The sequence below is a fragment of the Rhopalosiphum padi genome, chromosome 3 (genome assembly GCF_020882245.1).
Source record: "Rhopalosiphum padi isolate XX-2018 chromosome 3, ASM2088224v1, whole genome shotgun sequence".
In the NCBI taxonomy this organism is placed as follows: Eukaryota; Metazoa; Arthropoda; class Insecta; order Hemiptera; family Aphididae; genus Rhopalosiphum; species Rhopalosiphum padi.
This window is the reverse complement of record NC_083599.1, coordinates 5,178,002-5,196,266: the sequence shown is the minus strand read 5'-3', so window position 1 is coordinate 5,196,266 and position 18,265 is coordinate 5,178,002. Positions and strand designations below refer to the sequence as shown.

The 18,265-nt window shown below is 26.7% G+C and overlaps 1 protein-coding gene across 1 annotated transcript; it reads left to right on the top strand.

The window, feature by feature from the left end:
- Positions 1–7,320: 7,320 nt before the first annotated feature.
- Positions 7,321–18,086, top strand: LOC132926678 (uncharacterized). Its single transcript, XM_060991075.1, is given in 8 exon segments — positions 7,321–7,827; positions 9,640–9,858; positions 9,860–9,968; positions 12,529–12,653; positions 13,428–13,510; positions 15,505–15,652; positions 15,723–16,246; positions 17,483–18,086. Coding segments are annotated over 7 exon segments (1,320 nt in total). The 5' UTR covers positions 7,321–7,827; positions 9,640–9,654; the 3' UTR covers positions 17,610–18,086.
- Positions 18,087–18,265: the final 179 nt, after the last annotated feature.

The window sequence follows — 18,265 nt, the reverse complement described above, 5'->3', positions numbered from 1 at the left end:
AAGAAACCTTTAGGGCTTCAGCTTTAAATGAATAAATTAAATGGTCTCTCAGTCAATCAAGCTTTTCTCACATTTTTATGGAGAAATGTAAAACAAGAATACGGAAGTGTAACTAAAAATTAAATTAATTTCTATGTAATAACTTATTACTTAATACTAATAAGTAATAAATAATGAACAAATTAAATATTTTAAATTGTAATAATATAATACACCAAATTTAATAACCATGTTGTTATAAATTATAATACGGGGAAATACGAAATGAATACTACTAACAAAAGTGTATATAATAATTTATACTTGAAAATAATACGAAAATAGAAATGCGTCGGTCCAATAATTGCTATTACTTAATTCTTAGGTCTTTCCAAATTAAACACACTCGCACACTGGCGCGGTACTGATATGGCAGACGGCATAATGTGAATCTAACATAAATATTATTATATATATTATATTATTATTATTGTTATTATTTATTACCACTACTGCAGAAACAATTATGCTTGTCTGAATTTCATCATAGCTACGGCCATCGGGGCATTTCCAGAGCCAAAATGTGTACTATACAACTATCATTGATACTATTATAATATACTTTTTTTTAAAAATATTTAACTCGTGCATAGTTTTAAAACCATTTCGAACTAAATTGATCAAAAGAATTATTTTTAGAAAAATCATAATATAAGACTGGTGGGACCTGTGTCTAGTATTATACTATATGTATATATAATAAAGTGACCAGATGTACCTACTATTTTTCATAGGGCACTACTTTTTTAAATTTTTATGCATTGTCCTAGTGTTTATAACAAAAGTGTTAGGTACATAAAATCTTACTCGTTTTTTAAAAATATTACGGTTGAATATGATGATGAATTTTTATAATTTGATTATTCATATTTTATATTTTATGATTCGACCTAATGCATATTAATACAAGAGAATAATGTTATGTTATTGAAGTTAAATATGTAGGAAATTTTTATTTTTATTTTTTCAGTAATCTTACATTAGAATATTTCTTTTTCTTATATTTTCAATGTTTTAAAATTTGAAGTATTTTCATCATAAAGAAACACGTAATACGTTTACATAATAATACAATTTTAATTTCAAATTATTAGTTTTTATAGTTGATAATATAAGTCAAAATAAAAGGGTAATGATATAAAACAATTTATATATAGATGAAAATGATCTATGAGCAAAATAGGCAGAAATGTAGAATAGTATACAGTTTACGCATTAGCCAATATTCTCAAAGAAGGAGATTTGTATGTTAGAAAAGCAGTTTTAAAATTTACTTTTTTTGGGATTTTTATATCTAGTCATCATAGGTAATAGCCAATAGGTATGTATGGAGTATTTAATTTAATTAAATTAAATTTATTTATTTTTGTGTTTGAAAGTAGTAAGTACTTTTTATTGTAAAAAAAATGCTTTAATCTTCAACTTCAATATATTTTTCGTTAGAAAAGTGAATTTAGTTCGTACTTTATGAGTTAAAAGTTAAAATTCCCAGTTATTTTCCGGTAAACGGTCACTTTGTACTGTCCATTGTTTAAAATGCAGAACGCGGACACTGTACTATTATATACATAAAGTTTATATTATAAATCTAAGTTTTATACCTAAGTAGTAACTAATAATTAGGTATGTATAGTGTTAATTATTAAAATAGAAAAAATAATAATAAAAATAATAATAATAATTTAAATAAACAAATAATCAATAATATAATTCTATCATCAAACTACATGTAAAAATGTGTACAATATAAATAAGTCAAAAGGCAGTATAATATGAAAATAGTATTTAGCCGTTACTATTTAATGCCTATCAGCTGGATATTCGTATAATCGTATAAATTTTAAAAGGCGTAACAGAAATGTCACAAAAAGACTTATTTTGTATAAATGTAAATAGCAAGTAAATTAATTAAAGTTAATAATAAATAATAATATTTATGAAATATAATATGTACTTAATATTTTATATTTTTGAAAAAATATATTACAATACATGTATACCTAGTATAGTTAAAATATACACAGCTAAGAAATAAAAATAAAATATTTATATATTAGGTACTCACTGGTTGTATAAGATTTGTTGAAATTTTTCCTATACACGTAGTAATTGAACATTTCCAACGTATATCGTTCATATTTTTTCTTAAAATCGTGTACTCAAAACCATCTTTGACGAGCTTTGGTCTTAATTTAGATGATGTTGTTTCCATCGTGACAGTCGTCGTCTTAGTGAAATGAATTTAAACGATAAACTCAAATATCTTAACTCTAATAACTTATGAATATCACGATTAAGAAATATATATAATGATAAAATATTATCGATGTATACCCCCATGATTTCCCAAATAATATTACCAAATTATATTTATAACATTTCTAATAAAATTTGTCATGACAATAAAGTTGACTACAATAAGGTATTACTATTTACTACTTATTTTTTATTAGCTAATATTCTAAAAATTTGTAATAGTAAAAACTATTACGGCTAAATACTATTTTCATATTACACTACCTTTTGACTTATTTATATTGTACACATTTTTACATGTAGTTTGATGATAGAATGATATTATGATTATTTGTTTATTTAGATTATTATTATTATTATTATACAATCAATATTAGGTATTAAAAGTGTACACTAATGTCTAATTCCAGTATTTTTTAAAACACGAGAATTAAATTTATTTTTTGATAGATTACAATAATAATTTACGAATCCTAAGTATAATTTTAATATTGAAATCAAAAAAAAAGTTGAGTGGAAATTTATAGTATTTTTTTTATGAACTTTTGAAGTAAGAATTTTGATTGTAACAATAAAACGGCCATGTCATATTATGATATTATTGTAAAAAGTAATTTTTTTTGTCAAACAAAGTTTTTTGAACTTTCATCATTCAAATGAACGAGTTTCGTTGTTCATTTTTTAAATGTAGAGAGTTAGTAGGTACTAGGTACATTTAACTGTAATAAATAAAAGTTATTAATAACATAACAAATCCATAAAATATATCAAGAGATAGAAACAGTTACAAGGTATATGTGTTTATAAATTATTTTACATGCAATAAATGTCTTATTAAAACATTTGAAACTATACTGTCTTGTTTATTATATTAAATTATAAATTTATAATATCGTATCATCATCCATATTTCTAAACTATATACCAAAATAAATAATAATATAAGCAAAACAAAGTTAACTAAAACTAGTTGCCAGACGTTAGAAAAAAAAAACAGGAATTAATTATATGAAATTAATTGATTTTCTTTTTATTCTAAGACAAATATAATACACACCACACATGATGGGCTATAAATTATTTATCAATATTCATTAACTAGTGATGAAAAATAATTTTTATGAGACAAATTTAAATAAGTCTTCATAAAATTGTAAATTAGAAACTTGTTGTTTCGCATTTTATAAATATCTGCCCACAAAAATATGATCATGACCCGCTTTGCACCATTTCACACTCATTGACATTAAATATTAAATTATATTGAATATACAATATTATTATTATTTTTATTATTAATACCAATAATATAAAATTAATTACCTTGGCAGTACTCGAAAATAATATGTAATTTTGAGAATCGTGATTTCGAATTTCCATTAAATATAAAATTATCATGTTATGTATAATGTTGAAATTACAAAATATAATTCTATAGAATAGTGTTATACCTATACGATATACCCACATATATTATATAAATATAATATATTATAGATACCATATAGATATTATTATTTGTAGAAAAGTTATTAGTGTCATTACTCATTACTTATTAGTTAGTACTATTGTCTATTATTGAAGTAATGAGATTGTAGCTTGTTTATATTCCGATATTTAGATATTATTGTTATTGCTTGTCGGTATGGAGTATGGACGTCGAATAAACATTTCCAATTAATTTACTTTAGTATTAATTGTTTTAATTAACTTAATAAATAATAAGTTACAGGGCCTGATTTACCAATTCGTGGGCCCTGTACAATTTACAATTTTGGGCCCCAAATTGTCCATCTTTATTTTCTTCAATACTAAAATAAAAATGTACGCATAATATATTTTTAAACTAATGCTGTAAGTATCTAATTAGTATATGAGTAGTTGGATCATAGAAGAGTATGACTTCATATTGTTATTAAAAATGTATTACCTGGCGATTGTGCGCTAGTAGATAAATTAGTTCTAAATGTAAATTTATCCAAACTACCATGAATTTTTTTGTTTCTGGATCTCGTTTATATTTTAATTTTCTCTTCATTAAATCACTTAAATATTATTTTGATATTTTAAATTATTAAAAATAATTCACAAATGACTAATAAATATACAATAAATATGATTGACGTAAATCGCAAGACTGAATGCACCACGCAACTACGCAAGACAACGTCAATAGTATTATATTACGATTATTAGTTATATATTATTATATTATTATTATATAATATTACGACGATAATAACGACAATGAAATTTTGTTAAGTATCGTCAATACTGACTAAAACCGTCGTTTTCGAGAAATTCCCATTATACTTTTTAGATACTGTATATAACCCACCAAAATATCCAAGTAAAATTGTGTTTTCTCAAAATATTGTGATAAAACGGTATATAATTAATTTTATATGACTGAAGTCGGTGGGCCCCTCTTAATGTCCCATTTGTCCTTGCATAAATATGACCCTGATAAGTTACTAAGTTTATCAATTAATTATTCAATAAAATTATATAAAATAAATTTATGTTATAATATAAATTATTTTTTTTTTGAAAAGTGTTTAAAATTGTTAAGAGAATGTCTCACTCGCATGTGCTGTCTTACACACGTACGACATAGTAAATTTTCGTTCACCATTTTCATGAGTGTGCTTTTAAATTTAATATTAGAGTGAATTGACCTATTATCAAACTTTTAGGTAAGAACATTATTTGTGGTCTCTCGTTGGATTTTTACGATATTTTAATTTTTAAGTGAATTTTCAATTATTTAATAATTTCATACTCATAACTCACCTACAAATTAAAATATCGTAAAAAGCCAACGAAAAAAAATAGATAATGTTCTTACCTAAAAGTTTGATAATAGGTAAATTCACTCTAATATTAAATCTAAAAGCACACTATTGAAACTGGTAAAATTGTACTATGTCGTACGTGTGTAAGAAAGAGACAGCACATGCGGGTAAGACGTCCTCTTAACAATTTTAAATACTTTTCAAAAAAAAAATAATAATTTAAATTATAACAAGGGGACTGGATAAATTATATTTTTCATGCATTTGGTGCTTAGATAAATGAACTGAAAACAAAATATATATATTGTATGATATTATAAAATATATACAAAATATCGTATGGACATATTGTAATTTGCTACTAGGTAGCTTGATTTTAATTTTGAAAACTAAATTTAGTTCGTATGCTTTTTTTTTAGGTTTGTTTAAAAATGAATTTTTATTTTTTTCATTCTACAAATAAAATATGACAGATTGACAAGTATAAGTTATTTTTAGAAAGAAATAAACTCGCTATACTATGGTATTATTCTATTATTAAAATTATAATAAATTATGATATTAAACCAAAATAGTCCAAACGAGTTAACGGATTAATTTAATTTCAAAATGTACCAAGTTTATTAACTAGTATATTAATCGATCAATACAAGGTGCATTTTCATTCCTTATAGTAGGTACTTTTATAGTAAATTTATGCTGGAGGGCTCGGAGCAAATTATTTTTCATTGTATTGGCTTAAATAAAATTCTTTTAGTATTTTCCATATTATACTTTCATGTACGCATATTTTTTTTACAACACTCGGACAATAATATTTTTAGTCGTCTGACACTGTAATATTATTTTCATTTAAAAATACGTACGTACTATGTAATAAGTAATAACATAACATAACATAATATTATCACATTATCTTTCGGCTTCGGTAGGTTATTCCAATGGAAATTCAACCGAATCGTATACGAGCGGCAAAACAATACCGAGTTATTATTATTTTGATCGGAATATTCAGAATTCCATCGTTCACAAAGTGCACTTTGGTCTGCAAATAATATCGTGTATATCTTATGTTATTATTAGTATTGTTGTATGAAATAATCGAGTGCCGGATGTCCAAGTCCCCCTCCCCCCCCGTCCTCGCGCTCTAGCGAGACTCTTTCGGATTACACCGATAACACACACACACACACAATGCACGTACACACCACTGGCGAAAACCTGATTTGATCGGTCGGACGGGGACGCGGTACGAACAGCAAATGGCAACGGGCACGGGGGACTCATTGGACTCGGCTTATTCCTCACATGGTCGCCGCCGCCACCCGCCTGGCCGGACTCGTGTTCTCGTCGGCTCGCTCGTCCGCTCATCCGCTGCTCTCATTCTTCCCGCGCCTGCCTTCGCGCACTGTCGTCTGCTGCGGCGTATTGGCATTTGCGTGTCTGGTCGGTTCAGCGGCGTTTAAATCCTGTCTACTGTTGATCCCGAGTGGTTTTTTTACTCGTGATATTCCAACAGTAATTATTGCCGTTTTGCCGTACGTTTGACATCATCGTTGACTTCGCCCACAGGTACGTATTATTATTATTAATTTATTATTTATCATGCATTCGTTCGCGCCGTCGACTCCTCGTGCTCGATTTATTTTACAATAGGTCAGTTATTAATTACTGTTAGGAGGTTAGGTCCGGGTGTCGCGACAATATCCAGATAATTCCTACTGTTCGTTTTTTTTTTTTTTACGAGAGTCCTTTTTATGCGGTTAGCGCTCAAAGGCTTCGTTGATAAAATATAGTCGCGACGACTGCGTAGAGTTTCAATACCGTTCAAATTGTGGAATATTATAGTTTGTGCAGTCAGCCGTCGCTTCTATTTTATTAATTTTCTGGAATTTCTATGTTATTAATAGCGTGTTGTTAGTCTATAATATAATGATGCGCAAGTTTGATAGCGCTGTTTGCATCGTCCGCAAAACCAAAAAAACCCAACCATGTATATGTTACAGTGTTAGCATCATTCACTTCGGAATCACGATCGCCGAGCCTTAGGTGCATTTGGTATAGGCATTTTCTACACTTTCTTTTATTATCTATAGTCGTACTTCTCTAGCTGTTTGTAGTTATCGTATCATTGTTCGTTTCGTTCCGGTGTAGCGGTGGGTGATTTGCGCGGGACGACGTTATCAACTATGTGTGTTGTTTAAATCGTTAACACAAGCTGATGGTAATATTATTATTTTGAGTCGTCAAATGGCTCTTAAAAACACACACACAAGACTCGTTCATTATATAATATATTATTTTTTATTGTCGTATCGTCAGCCGTCGTCGTAATTTGATTTTGGAAAAACCATCTTTTAATTTTTTTGGATTATCGTGATATAATAATACTTTAATTTTTATTTAATGTGTTAAACGTCATGCCTGTTTTTTTTCTATGTATGTATATTTTCTTACCGAAATCAACAAGCGAATCTAGTCAAATTATACGGATTATGGATGTAGATATTTGATTAAATATTATTTCTGTATCCCAATTTTGTCATGGTTAATATACTTAGACAATTTTATATAACTACTTTTTGAGCTATAGAAAAATTACTGAGAGCTCTGTTCTAAATCGGTTTTCAAGTGCAACATTGAAATTAAACGGTTGACATAACCAACACTTACTTATTTACAGTAATATCCAGTTTGTACTTGTGAAATCAATGCTACTATCTGCCAATCTTAATAGGTAATGTGAACCATTCATTTTAAAATGGCTGCTTTTTATTTTATTTGTAGTATTATATTGAATCCACTGTGAAATTGTTTATTCCATCAAGTATTACTACAGTGAGTTCTGCTTAATGTGATCACATTGGTTCAGACCATTTTGATTATATTAACCGGTTGATTCCTTAAAACATATTTTTTTATTGATGAGTATATTTATATGTATGTTTAAAATAAAATTAAGTAAAGAAACTACCTATTTTTGATTGTACTTAAGAATTTATCAATTTCATTTTCATATTAGCCTGCAATTAAAATCCATACTTAATTAATATAATATATATATGGTTTTTAATTATTTTAAATTAAATAATTATGTATTTACATTGTACCTATAACTTTTGGAATAACTGAAAAGTATCGTTTTCGACATTTTTTCTGAATAGGTAAGCTCCTTTTAACTTTTTCAAAACAGTTTTTTTTTAATGAAAGTTTGAAATACCATTAAAACGATAAGAATATTCTTAAATATGATTCAATTGTTCGGTACTTGGTGATTCTAATAAAAGGTTAATTTAACATAAGTAACATTTAAGATATAATTTGGGATTTTTAATTTTGATTCCAAACAACGGTTGATTCTATAAACCAGTGATCACATTAAGCGAAACTCACTGTTTTTTTATTTAAACAATAACAAATATTGAAAATACAAATAAAGCATATTTTCTGTTTTATATTACTAATGATTAATGACTAATCGACAATACAATAAATTATGCATATTTTATAAATTTCAATGTTTGCAATTTAATTTCTCTAGACAAGTTAATAGAATATGTAAATGTAAGCTTAAATTTGTTAAATTATTATATTAGTAGTATATATCCAACTATCTTCTATAAATCTATAAATTAACTATTATTTTAAGAGGACGTAGTACCCACATGTGTTGTCTCCGTCTTACACACACGAGACATAACAAATTTGTGTTCACCAGTTTCAATATTGTGTTGTTAGTTTTGATATTAGAGTGAACTGACCTATTATAAAATTCAAAGGTAAGATTATTATCCAGGGCCCCACGTTTTATTTTATTGATATTATTATTTGTAAGTAAGTTATGATATTTTTGAAACTACATTTTAAAATGATCATAAGTTATTTAAAAATAACAATATCAATAAAAGGCTACTTGGGGCCCTGGATAATAATCTAACCTTTAAATTTTATAATAGGTCAGTCAGTTCACTCTAATATCAAAAGTAACAGCACAATATTGAAACTTGTGAACTAAATTTGTTATGTCACGTGTGTAAGACGGAGACAAAATATGGGGGCCCTCTTAAGCGTTTAAAACTTATATCCATTTAAATAAATAATAATTTAATATTATTCACTCATCTGAATTTGATTGAGTTCTTTGTGCACAATCAGGACAACCAGGAGGAATAATATTTATGATAAAAATAATATAATTATATTTATCTAAATCTATATTGTACATTATGTTTGTGTAAGAAAGGTATTTGTTATTATAAATTTGGCAATATGTTAAATCAACCATTTAATGAGTAATGGCTATTAAAACAAATAATTCTGGTCATAAATACCAATGATGTTTCACTCAGGTTAAACACCTACATAGTTTTGAGAAAATAATTTTTCATATATTTAGTAAAGAAATTTTGTTATATTGTATAATTTTTTTTTTGTTTGAATATAGGTACAGTTATTAGCTATTTGTAGTTTTTTCATTAATTTTATATTCACCCAAACTTTGATATGTATCTTCTTTACAACAGCCTTAATATTATAAATTTTATTGCAGATAAAGTATAGTACAATGGCTGATTCTATTAAAGAGAATAAATCAAATTATGTTGACAAAGATCAATTACCATGTTCGACAAGCTCACTAACTCCTGTTAATCATGTACTGACCGATACATCTAACTTGGATGATAAGTCTAAATCATCTGTTATACAGAAAGAATCTATTAAAAATGCGGAACATGAATCTCCTACTTCTACTAATGAAAAAAAAAAACGATTTTGAGATTGGTGATATAGTTTGGGCTAAAATTGGAAGATATCCATTTTGGCCTAGCATGGTCTGTGTTGATCCAGATACTAAAATTCACATTAAAGGATCACTTGGTAAGCAATATGTTGGTATTCAATAATATTTTAGTAATTTAAATATATTAAAAAATATTTATGTACACAATATTTTAATTAAACTTAGGTATTGGAAAATTTTTTGTGGAGTATAATTGTGTTATTATTAGAGCTCTGATGTTAATGACCAAAATTTCATTAAAATATAAATTTAAAAATGTCAAATTATGAAATTATATGCCATAAAAAAAAATTAAATATAAATATTTTTTCAGCAAATGTATGTAAAAAAGGGTTAATATTAATTTAAAAAATGTATATACCTCTTTTAAATGTGTATTTAAAACTATTTTAATTAAATATGAGAACAAAATTAATTAGTGTCTAAACTATTAAAGTTGAATTTTACATTGGTTTAGCACTTTTAAGTATCAGTATTATACTGTACAACAATTATTTTGCTGATATTTTCAAATTTGGAGCACCTCGATGATCCGACAATATGTTTTTATAGACTGAAAATGGCCGCTCCACGTCCACAGAGTTCATCATTGCGTACAAGTTTACAACATCGTCAGCTTCTATAACATCAGAAAGTCCATCAAATGAATCCGTTTCACCCACTAGTATTTTATAAATTTTGGATAGTACTTTATACCCAGAATTTTTATCCAAGACTTTTTGGAATTTTGTGTTGATTTATTTACCTTGAGGAGTTAATGCTGCAATTGCTAGTTTTTCTGAAACAATGTTTATAGTGGCAACCGGATTTGATATAAAGGTTTCTCCTTTTCTTCAAGAGATGTTAGAGCTGAAGATAAGAACGAAAAATTTGATTTTATAAAAGCTAAATTGGCTTCAACTCTTTGTTCACCAAAAACTTCTTGAGCCGTTCTTATAGACAAAGCATCATTGGGATCAAATTTGTTTATAATTTTTTTAATTGTTTGATACAAATCACAGTAATAAATAGCCGCCGTCAATCATGTTCCCCTACGCGTTATGTCTTGTTCTGGGGGCAAACTTAACTCTGGTGCTTCACTTTTAAATATTTGTATTCTTGCTGGGTATTTAAGGAAGACTTTTGACGGACGGAATAAGTTTGTCAACCAACGAAAAATCACTATAGATTTGCTCAGTTACTCAATATAAAGCGTGAGCGAGACAATTACATGAAGCCTTTTTAGATAAAATATTTGGATCGCTGATCCAGCCTTTACCATATATGGTGCAGTGTTTCTAACTAGTAACAAAACTTTATTGTGTACTACTCCGGGGGTCCAAATTCATCGTTCTATCAATAAGTTATTATTGTACTGTTTAATTTTTTCAAGATGTTCACAATTAACAAGCATGACTTTGTCAGGTACTTAAGAATCAAGTACATCAACAATAACATTTGCTACATAGCGCCCGTCAACATCTGTGGTCTCGTTGATTGATTCCCAAATTTTACGGTTTAAGACCCTGCTTGTATTTTAGTTTTTTAGTAGAGTTTTTTAATAAATACTGTCTACATCATTTTTACCTCAAGGTTGATTCATCAGGGATATTTTTAGATGTATACTTTTCTAAGAAGTTTTTAAATTTAAAATTATTTACCTTGTGGAGTAGAATATTAGCAAAAACTAAAGCTTCAGTAAGATAAGATCGGAGTTAAAATCAGATTTCTTGTTAGTATTTGCATTTAATAACAATTGACTTGTACTCTGTTTGCGTCTTTTTCTTTAACGCATGCTCATGCTTTGCAGTTGTCAAGTGTTGTGTGACTAATAATTGTTTAGTTGCAGATACTTTAACTTAACAGAATTTGCAAAATAATATTTTTCCGTTGAAAGTAAATATATGTTTCTCAATTCATTCACAAAACTACTTAATAAATTTTTCGGCATTTTCATTATTATATATCAAATGTGAGTTAGAAAAAATATTTTAAATGCAGCGTTGAACTGCAGCAAACAAACACAACTAAATATTGAATGTCAACAAAAGTTATATTAAACACGTTGTAATCTCGTAACTTCACACTAATTGGTAAAACCCACTGGCTCACTCATAATAACATGCAGGTCTTACTCATAAACACAATTAACAAAAATAATTAATAGTAATATGAACAATTTTTAATATTATACATATAATTTATAAAATATATGCTACTTAATCTAGAAATAATCAATATATGCGTTTATATGCTCAAAAATGTCAAATATGCAAAATAAGTTTGCTTATTTGGAATCTAGACTTAATAAATCTGATTTATATCATACTCCGGTGTAATTCTGGCTGTGCAAAAAAAATGTGCTGTCATAAACATCTGCGCTTTAGTTATTATATTATTTTTATTCAGCAGTAATATGTTTTTTTTTAAATAGGTTTTAACTTGGGTGTCGTAAAATCAACATTAGTTCTCAAAAAATTAATATATATGCATTATATTTTGAGTTTGTACATTAAGTACATTGTCTATATTATTTATAAGTAGACTTTAGTGTGCAATAGATACATTTTTTTTTTTTTTTTATTGGATTAACCTAACCTGACTTGAGTATTTTTCTGTCCTGTTTTAAGGTATTTAAAAAAAAATTTATTTTTTTAGAGAATAAAAGAAAATTTTCATTACACGTGCGATTCTGTAATGATCATGGCAGAAGAAGTTGGGCCAAAATTGTAGAAATGTTTGATGGAAAAGATAAGTTGCTTTTAAAACATCCCAATAGTTTAGTAAGTTAAATAATATATTCTGATACAATATTTATCTCATATTAGATTTAATCAAAGTTAAAAAAAAATATTTAGCTAATTTCTTTATACTATGCATTTTTTTCAACCTTTGTTGTTAGTTATATTTATTTTATATTTCTTTAAGAACTAATAAACACAAAATTGACTACACTAAAAAATAACAACAAATCATATGAAAGAATAGTAGGAATCAAAATGTCTTATGTTAATTTGTTTATATATTGTTGATATTGCTGTATAACTGTAGATTAACATTTGAAATTACTGAAAATACGTCAATCCTTCACTGACAATGACATCTACAGCTACTGTAGAGTAAGATATTATGACATCATGAGATTAAATCACTGTTCCTAAATAGTTAGATAGTTGAATAGTTTTCAATAAAAAAAAAAAACTACTTATTGATTACATTTTAAATTGTATTATTTTTATTAATCAAAATAAGTGATTTTTGTAGAAAGATAATATATTTGATACAATTTGATATATTCAATTCAAATTTATAATAGTGATACATAAAGTATAAGTTCTAATTTCAAGTAATAAGAATTAGTAGTTTTAAAGGTATAAAACTATTATGTTAATATTTTAGTAAATTATTGTTTGATTTAAAACATAAATATCAGTTACATATTTCAGGATTAGTCACAGAAATATTATAAATTTATCACTTTCAACTGGTAGTTTATATGACAGACATTATCAAATTAACTATTGCGTTTATTTTGTAATGATTATTATTGTTTTAAGGCATTAATAAAAAACAGTAAGAAGCAGATGTCAACATGGGATGAAGCAGTGAGAGAAGCTGACAATTGGTTGAAAGTAAATAGGTAATTACATTTTTAACTCTTTCCAGTGTGGTAAAACTTACTTAATTCAACAAAAAAAATAACCCATCTGACCAGGCACGTAGCTAAGGGGGGGCCAGGGTGTGCCTGGCCCATCCTATTATGTTTCCGGCCGTAGGCCGGCCCATCCAAAGTATTCAGAGGGGCCCATTATTATACAGTGGCTATTAATTTTAATGGAATTTTTAATATTGTCTAAATATTGCACAAATAAAACCAAATATATTGGGTTTTAATTAGAATCTAAAATAAGTTACGTAACTAAATTCAATCCATGTCCATTTCTGGAATAAAATATGTATATTGTATTGCATTTAAATTCTGTTGCTACCAAGAATCGGTGATAATTTATTTTTATAAGTCATAATATCCTCAACGATTGATTAGGAAATAATTGCTATTTAAAGCCTAATACTGTATACTAGTATACTAGCATGTGAAAGGACTTTTTCATGTCTAAGAAGATTAAAAAATTATATGCGAAATTGTATGTCAAATGACCGACTCGTCAGTTTGTCAAGTATTTGTATAGAAAAAAAATTGCCAAAAGTTTGAACCTAGATGAATTTGTTAATAGATTCTCTATTAAACATAAAAATAGAAAAATACTGTTATATTAGAACATAAATTATATTAATTGTATTTAATTTAAAGATTATGTCTATATATTGAATATTTGAATTTTATTATTATTAATTATGATTATTAAAAGCATTATTTGTATTTGATTTATATTTATGTATTTTTATCAATTTTTTTTTTTTTTTATTACACTTATTAATAATTAGCATAATGATAAACTATGGTATTATTAGGTTATATACTTATATATTTATAGTAATGATATTCTGATAACTACCTCTTTATAATATAAAAAGGTAGGGGGCCCATCTAACATTGGCCCACCTAGTGAATATTTTCTGACTACGTGCCTGCATCTGACACTGAGGCAAATGGTTAACTATCTATTAAATATTTATTTTTTCTTATTTTCAATGTCTATTAGTTAATAAAATTAAAGAAAATGTTTCCCATTATATAATATTTATAATCCTAGAGGCCTTAATGCCTTATTTTTAAAACTAAATGTTATGCTTTAATTAGATCGACTAAATCTGGTTGATTTTTCATTTTATTTTAAATTTATGGTCAATTATTACTATTTGTGTGAAAGTAATAGAAGTACAACTGGCTACCGTGTAATAGTTAGTAATAAAATATACTTATGACTAGTAAATACAATACTTGTACTGTGCTAGTTTATTTATTATCGAATCAGAACGATTAATGTTTGATAAGTCTAATAACCCAAGTTCCATAACCCAAAAATTTACAAAAGCGTACTTTATAGATAAAATAGTTACAATGGTACCATGTTCATAAGTTTTGTAAAATATAAACTTCTGTTGTTTAACCGAATGAAAATGAAAATAATAATATTAATTAAAAACCACTAAAGTAAAATTGATGGCATACAATTGTTTTTAATTTTTCTTAGCAGTTGCAAATTTTCAAATAGTGTACACATAAATTACTAGAAATAAACAATAAAGAAAAATGTTTGATTGTAGATTTCAAGTCATTTACTAATCACAATAATTATAATAGTATAATAATTATGTTTTTACCAACATTTTTCATTATTATTTCATCAGTATTTTTTTGGTTCTATTAAATACATGTTATTAAAAATACTTTTATTTTATATTTCAAGTTGGATTATAAAAAAGCCATTGCATAAAATCACAAAACATAAATGTTGCTCTAGCTAAATATATACACGATCTAAGTATTTCACAATGTGACCTAATTATTTTTAGTTATTCATTTTTTGCTTTTTCAAAAAAATATATGGTTTTTTTAATACAAAACATAAATAATAAAAAATGTAAATGTTAGTATAACAATGGTATAGAATATCCTCAAACCATATACACGAGAATCTTAATAATTGAAAATTAACATTTACATTTTAGAGAAGAAAGAGTGTCCAGATTTGCCAAAACAAATGGTTTGACTCGTTCTAAAATAAGTGGTTTGGGTCCTGCCAAAAGAAGAAGGAGTTTGGGTCCAAAAACTGCTTCCACTACACCTGATGAGGATACCTCTAACATTCCTACAGTTGTGAGTTATATAATTACTTATTATCATTAATAATTACTGTTGTTTCTGTAATAAGGTATTGTTTCCTTAGAAAGAATTTTTAGCAAGCAGAAGAGCTATTGATCTTGCTCGAACAAAAGCTTTTGAACTTGAACAAGCAAAAGCTATTGAACTTGAACGAGCAAAAGCTATTGAACTTGAACGAGCAAAAGCTATTGAAATTGATCGAGCAAAAAATTGTGAGCCTAGTACAAGTAGTTCTCATGAGATAATATGTGAGCCTAGTACAAGTAGTTCTCATGAGATAATATGTGAACCTAGTACTAGTAGTTCTATGCCTCAATGTTATGTCCAGTTAAAAGATATAGCAAAAAAACCTGTGGAAAAACTTATGGAACTACCAAAAAAAGCCGTTAAAAGGAAATATGTTGATTTGGAAAAAAAACAGTTAAGGGAAGCTTTAAAGAAGAAAAAAGCCAAAAGAGCATTGCAAGTTAAAAAGTATGGCTTCTCTTATTCTTCATCTGAATATGAAAGTACTGATGATGAAGCTGTACCATTGGTACCCTTTAATCCAAATCGAAAGGTGTTGCAAACAATTAAATTAGCAGTGGCGTAAGTAGAATAATTAAATTTAATATATTTAGAATGAGATTAGACATTGGGTCAGACAATATTTGTTTGTCAACCCCGCTTAGTCAACTATCTATATGCCTGCTGTATATTAAAGCCACACATAAGTTGTTGGCCGCCAAGGTCTGATGTTATTCCTAATAGAGTATATAAGTAGATTTAATAGTTATATTGACAAATTATAAATATTCATTTATTAATTGTATGTTGTTTTTAACATTAATTGATAAGTGCTCAGACCCCTAGCATGTAGCTATTGTGATACTACTTAAAATAACTTTTTGGTATTTGAATTTCTTTCCATGTTACATAGAGTTTGTGAATGTAATTATGCAGCAAGTATTTTGTTTTTCTTTGGATAAGTAACTATTTTAAGATACAGAATTGCCACCCTTCCATGTAGAAAGCAACCAGAAACCAACACTTAGAATATTACATTAATACCTGTTCTCTCCAGTAACCTCAATGGAAGTATAGGTCATAGGGTTTACCATCATAGTCAACAGATTATTAAACTAAAAAAACAATTAACTTTTAATACTAAAAACTATACCCTTTCTCAAAAAAGAATAATCAGTCGGCCGACCGATTGTTGTCCATTTCTGCGGATCTCCTACAAATGACCTGTTTTATTTGGTGGTCTCCAAATTAAGTGTAATAATATTTCCAATTAGGAATATTAGTCGTAAATGTTTGTACGTTATCTTCAAGAAACATTGGCTAACATGTAGGGGGCAAAATTTGGCTTCGCCACTGCTAGAGCAGTCAATTATTTAGAATGGTTCTATTCCATCTTTTGACATGAATAATAACAATAATTTCATCTATTACTGTAGAAATATAACTTAAACTTACCCTATCATTTATCATTACTTAGGAGGTTTTGTTGTTTAGAGAGTATATTTTTTTTTATATAAAAGTAGCTAATACATAGATAACACTACTTGTAGCATTTTATTTGACTAAAGAATAAATCCCTGAGGCCTGAATCAATATCTTCTTTTTGGTTGAATTCTGATAATAATGGTATTTTTATTAGGTAATTTAATATTAGATTTATTAGTATTGTATTAATATGACTGTAAACGATACAAGGAAATTACATTTTTTTAGTAATAAAATGTTAAATTTTTAGTACATTATCTATACATGTTTAATGTTAATTATTTTATATAGTTAATTATAAAACAAATTATAATCATTTATTTAATATTTTAGAAATTTAGAATCTGATGGAATAAAAAGAATTAAAGAAAAAAGAATTTTGATTAAAGCTATAAGACTTGCTGAAAGAAATTCTAACGCCAAGAAAAGGAAAAAGGAAGATTCCGATTCTGATGATTAATAACAATATAATATATATATATGTAAAGAGTTATCTTAATTGGTAATTAAAATATAGTAATATAATGAAACTGTATATAAAGGTAATAAAGAATTAAAGAAAAACATTTTTATTTTTAATGCGATAATGACTATCTGTTATACATATATAAAATAATACTATTAAGTTTGTACAGGCAGTCAATATATAGTTATTTATTATGTATAATTAAAGGTGCTAATAACAAAAAAAAAAAACGTACAGCCATATTTTAAATTTACTACATTGTTTAAAAAGGAAACAAAGTATATACGTAAAGTCAGTGTTGTTTTTACATTTTTTTTTTTTACTTTTACATATTTAAGAAATAAATCAACTCGCCATATTTACTATGTTATTTTTTACAGTAAGAATTAATTTGTAGTACTTGTTTAATGTACATTTTTGTAAATAAGTTTAATGATTATAATAAAGGAGTATATCTAATTTTTTTCTTTATATGTATATTGATTACATTTTCTTAATTTTTCATAATCATATACAGTAGATTCCGCTTAATGCGAACATGTCAGGACTAAACTTATCTGTCCACATTAAGCGAATGGCCATGTAAACTGATATTAGGTTTTATCATATATAGTATAGTATAGTATTTACAATCAATGATATTACATATG